This window comes from Condylura cristata, unplaced genomic scaffold, assembly GCF_000260355.1.
Source record: "Condylura cristata isolate star-nosed mole 26May11 unplaced genomic scaffold, ConCri1.0 scaffold00004, whole genome shotgun sequence".
Lineage (NCBI taxonomy): Eukaryota > Metazoa > Chordata > Mammalia > Eulipotyphla > Talpidae > Condylura > Condylura cristata.
In genome coordinates, this window is record NW_004567105.1 from 5,034,343 (window position 1) to 5,040,342 (window position 6,000).

General features: G+C 63.4%; 1 protein-coding gene across 2 annotated transcripts in view; it reads left to right on the plus strand.

The window, feature by feature from the left end:
- The first annotated feature begins 2,294 nt into the window (after positions 1-2,294).
- Positions 2,295-6,000, plus strand: part of TMPRSS6 (transmembrane protease, serine 6) — a 24,539-nt gene continuing 20,833 nt past the window's right edge. Inside the window, exons 1-2 of one of the 2 annotated variants that reach the window (XM_004675687.2) lie at positions 2,295-2,494; positions 5,834-5,967. In XM_004675687.2, coding sequence (XP_004675744.1) covers positions 2,299-2,494; positions 5,834-5,967 — 330 coding nt within the window. In that variant the 5' untranslated portion in view covers positions 2,295-2,298. The remainder of the gene's footprint in view (positions 2,495-5,833; positions 5,968-6,000) is intronic. The other variant, XM_012720670.1, reaches the window with a different exon arrangement.

Sequence of the window (6,000 nt, forward strand, 5' to 3'; positions counted from 1 at the left end):
GGGCCCAGGAGTCGAGACCGGACGCTGGGCTTCCGTTCATTCGTTCACGGGGCACTTTCTCGGGGCAGACCGGACGGAGCTCCTGGGAGCCCGAGGTGAACAGGCCCAGAGAGACACTTCTCCTGCGGGATGAGCAGCAAGTGACGAAGGGCTGTCCAGCAATGAGGTGGCTCATCTCTCCGGGCCAGGGACCCACTGCCCCGCGGGCACCTCAGGGCCTCCTTGGCCCGGCCACCCAAGGCGCGGCTCGTGGTCCCTGGGGTGACGTGCGTGGCCAGGAGTGGGGCCAGCAGCCTGCCGCGGGGGGCCTTGGGTGCCGCACCAGGGTGACTGGTGGGGGTGGGCAGGCTCTCTTTGGTGGCAGCGTGAGGGACCAGCTGGACGAACCAGGAGTGGGAGGCGGACCTGCAGCCCAGCAGCACGGGCAGGGCCAGGCCAGGCCAGCCCGGTTCTCACACAGTGGGGTCTCTGACAGCAGCCCCTGAGGGTGCCAAGGGCGTTTATGAGGGGGGCAGGGGCAGCAGAAGGCCCAGCCTGGGGGAGCACGGGGGTGCGGCCTGGCAGACCTCTCTGTTCCGCGAGTGCCCTGGGCCTTCTCTGCGCCTGTGTCCTGGGGCTGGGGCGAGAGGCGGTAGAGCCCAGCGGCCAGGGTGTTGCTCTGGAGAAAACCTCTGGGCGTTGCAGCCTGACGCGGTTGCTAACCCGCGGTCTGACCCGGACCAAGCTGCTCTCCCTCTCTGCCTCAACTTACTCGTCTGTAAAACAGGGCTCATAGAGAACCTGCCCACAGGGCCTGTGCGTTGCCCGCAGAGAGTGTACAAATGTCAACTGCTGTCACCACTGTGCCCCCGAGTCCCAACAGCTCATGAGTCATCCCGAAATAGCTCCTTGGTGACCCAGACTCAAGAGTAAAACAGGAGTGTGGCCCCCCTGGGGCTGAGAGAGCTCAGGCACCGCCCCGGGCTGGCTCTCTGCAGGGGCTGGTGGGGGTGGGGGGCGGCCAGGCGTGCTGTGGACACTTCAGGCGCGCCCAGGCCTGCCCACCCATCAGGGATATTTATGCTTCTTGCCTCGACGGGGAAGCAAGCCAAGAGGAGTGAGGGGCAGGGAGCAGCGGAGAGGGAAGGAGGTGTGGGCAGTTCAGGCCTCAAGAGGAGCTCGTGAGGAAACCCGCTCTGTGGCCAGAAATACCGCACACACCTGTACACACACACGTGCACACAGCTGGGGCAGATTAGAAAGTGTGGCAGCAGCAAAAGCGGCCTAACTTCTAGTGGCCTGCTGGGACGCTTGTCCTGCTGGTGGTGGGCGGGGAGGGGTCTTCCCCGTGGCCCTACGTCACCTTAGAAGTTTGCCGGGGGCGGAGGGCCAGGTGAGCATACTGGGACACGCTCTGCAGACCTGGGGCACGAGGGGGTGGCGGTCCTTATTATTCCCGATTTATTACCTGACAGCTCCCGGGGGCAGGCAGCCAGGGTGGACACGGGGAGCAGAGAGGCTGCACCTGGCCGGACCCTCTCTTCCCTGCTGGCCTTGGCCTGGCTCAGCCTCCCCGGGCTTGGCTCGTCTCCCGGGCGAGTCACTTGGGGACGATGGAGTCAGGACCCCGGGCTGGGCTGGTCTGTTTCCTCCTCTGTCCAGTGGGTACGCAAACTGTCGGGGAGAGCACGCGGAAGTGTCCACAGAGAGGGGCCTGAGGGAGAACCCCGGGGGCCGTGGGCCCCACTCTGGGGCAGGCAAGGGTGGGCTGAAGTGATGCCTGTCAGCTGAGCAGACGCTAAATGAATGTTAGTTTTGCCTCCTCTCTCCACCCAGAGGAGCTATGGAGGAGGTGGGGGGACAAGAGGGACAGCCAGGTCCTTGGTCCAACACCGCTCTGCTGGTGGGCATGTCTGGGGCTCGGGCTGAGGGAACTGGTAGTATCACCAGTGCAGGGAGCCCCACCCTCCGACTAGAAGGATCGCCGAGAAGCCCGCTCAGAAACTGCACCCCATGTCCTCCAGCGCCATCTGTGGGTGTAGCCTCGGGTTTGGGGGCCAGGGTGGGTCAACCCAGAGGCCTGCGTGGCGCTCTGACCGCAGCGAGGCAGCCCGGGACCGACGCCCCCGAGGGAGCTGCAGGGGGGCTTGCTCCCCTCCTCTCGGGCGGCCAGCAGCGCCCGCTTTCAGTCCCTGCTCCTGGGGCTCTCGTCCCCCACGGGCCGCGTGCTATCCAGCTCTCCTGTGGCAGTGGCTCCCAGCAAGGGCTTCCGCACAGAGGCCAGGCTGTGCCTAACTCCCTGTTCCGTTCCCCACCAGGATGCCCACCGCCGAGGCCTCCCAGGTGGCAGGCGGGCAGGGTGACGGAGGTGACAGCGAGGACACGGAGCCAGAGGGCGCGCTCAAGGCGCCCGTGGGCCCCAGGAGGAAGGCCCGGGACTGCCTCCGCCTGGCGCCCCTGTGGCTGGCCCTGGTCGCACTGGCCGCCGTGGGAGTCCTGCTCTGGTATTTCCTAGGTAACCTCGTGGGCTCACCCGGGAGATTTGGGGGGGCAGTGGGGGCACAGGACTCCAGGTCTGACCATGGCGCCTAGCAACTCAGCTGGGCCATGGCTTCCTCTCTGGGCCTCCCCGTCCTGTGAGATGGGGCTGCCTGTGCACCCCAGGCCAAGTGGACATGCCTTGCTGGAGACAGACGCCCAGCTGCCCCCAAAGGGAGTGGACCGCTCTCCCAGCGCCTCGTTCTTGGGAACTGACAAGCTGAAGGAGTGTAAACAATGCCTCCCCTTGCCAGCAGCCCCCCTGGGTTGCCCCGGGGCGCAGAGCCAGCTGGCTCTGCTGGAAGAGGCCCAGTGGCACAACTGGAGCTGATTCCAATTAGCGCTTCTGCTCACTTGAGCCCTACCCGGGCGCTCTTCGAGGGTGGGGACCACAGCTCTACCAGCTCTGGGTCTCCAGGGCCCAGCAGGATGGAGGAAGAGGGGGGGGCGGTCCTCAGGCAGGGCGGGGTTCAGGCACAACATCGACTTCTACACTGTAGTGGCAGAAGTCCACACAGGTGAGGAGGCGAGTGGGGGACCCTGTCGTGTCCAGAGCGAGCAGAGCCGGGCCTCTGCCAGGGCCTCAGCTGGGGACCTCCTGCCCGGTGGCACAGCCTCCATCAGTCCCGGGGCCCAGCAGCAACTGGCTTCCGTCACTCACTCCCGCACCCATGCAATCACTCATTTGTCCTGTCCATGCCCCTGAGCGCCTGCATTTTGCCTGTAAAATGGATGGGCCGTGGCCTCCCTTCGGCTCTGGGCCATGGGAGTAACGGGTAAGCCAGACGAGGCGGCCCGTGAAAGGCCCCCTGGACACTGGAAGGCTCCTTCCTTCATCTGGTAATAAATTCACCCTGGTGCCAGGCTCTGCCCTTCCGTAACTCACGGCTGTGCCAAGGCAGAGCAGGCTGAGGCCAGGGAGCGCAGCTGGGATGACTCTCCTTAGCCAGGTGATCAGAGGCTTCCCATGCAGCCCTCGGCCCATGGCAGCGCTCCCCAGTTCTAGCTCAGCGGGGAGGGGTGCCCTTCAGAGCAACCACGGGGAGACCCAGCCCTGGCGCAGGGGTAGGGTGCGGCGTGGGCCAGCCCTGGGCTGGCACTGTTGGCTGCTCAGAGCCGGGGCCTGTCGCCGACAGGCTCGCCCCGACTCACGGAGGACCGTCCTTCCGCTGCTACAAGCCGAGCAGCGTGGCAGGGAATGGAAGCTGTGTGCATTTCACCACCGGCAGGAAGCCAGCGCCCCAAATAGCGCGGGGCTACTGAGGCCTCCTTGGGCTGCAGGATAATTAATCTTCAGGGTAAACGGTGGAGCAGCAGGTCCAAGGCCTGGAGCCTGACCTCCAATTGTCTTTCTTTGCAGACAGTCTAATTCCTCCTGATTAGCAACTGCAGTGAGCCGCCCCCTTGGGGGTGGGCGCTCTGTGGGCTGGGCACCTGGGGGGGGGTGCTCCCCAGCCTCAGCCATGGGGAGCCAACGCCTGGCCCCAGCAGGGATTAGGGTAGAGGAGGCGCTTGGGCGATTCCTCCACCAGGCCCGGCGTGCTCCAGGCCGGGCGAGGAGCTGAGGTCTGGCCCAAGCGCGGAGGCAAGAGGCTTCCCCCCGGAGGAGAGGGCAGGGCTGGCGGCCCTGGGCCATGGGTGCTGGGCCCTTAGTGCTGCCCAGCTGTGATTCCCGGGCCCTGCTTTCTTCTCAACTCTTCCACTTGGGCCCCTGCCACAGCTTCCTTTGCCTTCAAGAGAAAATGGAACCCCTGAGAAGGGGAATTCCCTGGGTGCCGGCTACCATACCCCACTATACCCTTGTGCTCTGCCCTCCTGGGGAGCCAGCCCCATGCCAGCTGTTCCCTCTCCAGATCGCCGCCTTCTGCTCAGGGGGGCTCAGGGCCCTGCTCTCTCCCCGAGAGGCCCCTCAGCTGCAGCCTCCTCTCTGCGCCCGCTCCCGCCCCTCCTCGGCAGGGAGGTCTTTTCGAAAAGCCAATGGAATCACGTCGCCTCCGTGGCCTGGCTCCCATCTCACCCAGACCCCCATCACTTTGCTCTTCCTCAAACATCCACACAGTTCCTGCCTCAGGACCTTCGCACCTGCTGTCCTGCCGGCGGGGCACTAACAGGTCCAACTGCTTATTGCCTGTCCTCTTTGCCACACTCCAACATTGTTTTCTGTCCCCTGTTATGCTGGAACAATATCCCCAAGAGCTCTGGGCTAGTCCCTACACATTGTAAATGTTCACTAGCACTTGCTGGGTGAGTGAATAAATGAGTGAGTAGGAATATGAGCTCAGGTTGCTGCATCTCTGTGGTCATGTCAATCAAAATATTCCTTGCAATGGAACTATGATGACAGCACCCCAAATTTTTTTTTTAAAGATGTATTTATTGGGCCCTCCCTGGTGGCGCAGCGGGTTAAAGCACAGCACTGAGAATCTAAAGCCGCTTCCGCATGAGTTCGATCCCCACCTGCCCCGGAGGTGACCACATGCAGACCTCTCCTGACCCGCCCGCTGCTCCTCTCAGCAGTGTACTTCCTCGATCTGCCTGTTCTGCTCCCCACTCTGTCTCTGGTGAAGCCTCCCGCTGCCCCTGAACCTCTGGCCTGTACCCCAGTTCTGTATGCACAAATAAATAAATCTTTTTTTTTTTAAAGATTTATTTATTTATTAGCTTCTCAGTGCAGTGCTTTAACCTACTGTGCCACCAGGGAGGACCGACAGCACCCCAAATTTTAAGCAAAATCTGCCCTTGTTGTTCCTCCCCTGTCTGCTGCAGCTTTTTCACCCTGGTCTTACCATGTCTACCCCAGGGCCTTGGCACATGCTACTCTTCTCTTCCAAAGCTACTTCCTTTCCTCCCCTCTTCTCAACCCTCTTGCTTTGGCTAGAGGGTCACCTGGCCCAGGCCCGGCCTCTCTGTACTGTCCCTCGGTGACTACCCGTCAGCTGGGGCCTCATGGTGTGGCCACAGGAGGGCACCTGCCTCAGCTCCAGCCAGCTTCCCTGGGACACGTCTGTCGGCACCGCAGAGTGGGTGCCAGGAACTTGACTTTCTAGGCCCAGTGGGCACCCTGGCCCTCCTGTCACCCTTGTGTCAGGCTGGTCACTGTGTCGGCCTGGGGCACCACCATCTGTGGGCCTCTCTCCTCAGCCCCTTGGGGCTGGTGGGTCAAGAATCAACTTTAGATGACGCTGATGGCAAGGACCAGGACGAGGGAAGCTCCAGATGTTGGGGACTGGACTGAGCGCTCGGGGCAGCAGGGAAGGCTTGGGGGAGCCGCCCCAGTGTCTCCCCTGGTCGACCCCGCTGGTCTCCTCCTGTGCAGGGTACAAGGCAGAGGGGACGGTCAGCCAGGTGTACTCGGGCAGCCTGCGCGTGCTCAACCGCCACTTCTCCCCGGACCTCGCCCGCCGGGAGTCCAGTGCCTTCCGCAGTGAAACCGCCAAAGCCCAGAAGATGGTAGGGAGGGGCGCGGGGTGGAGGGAGGGGCGC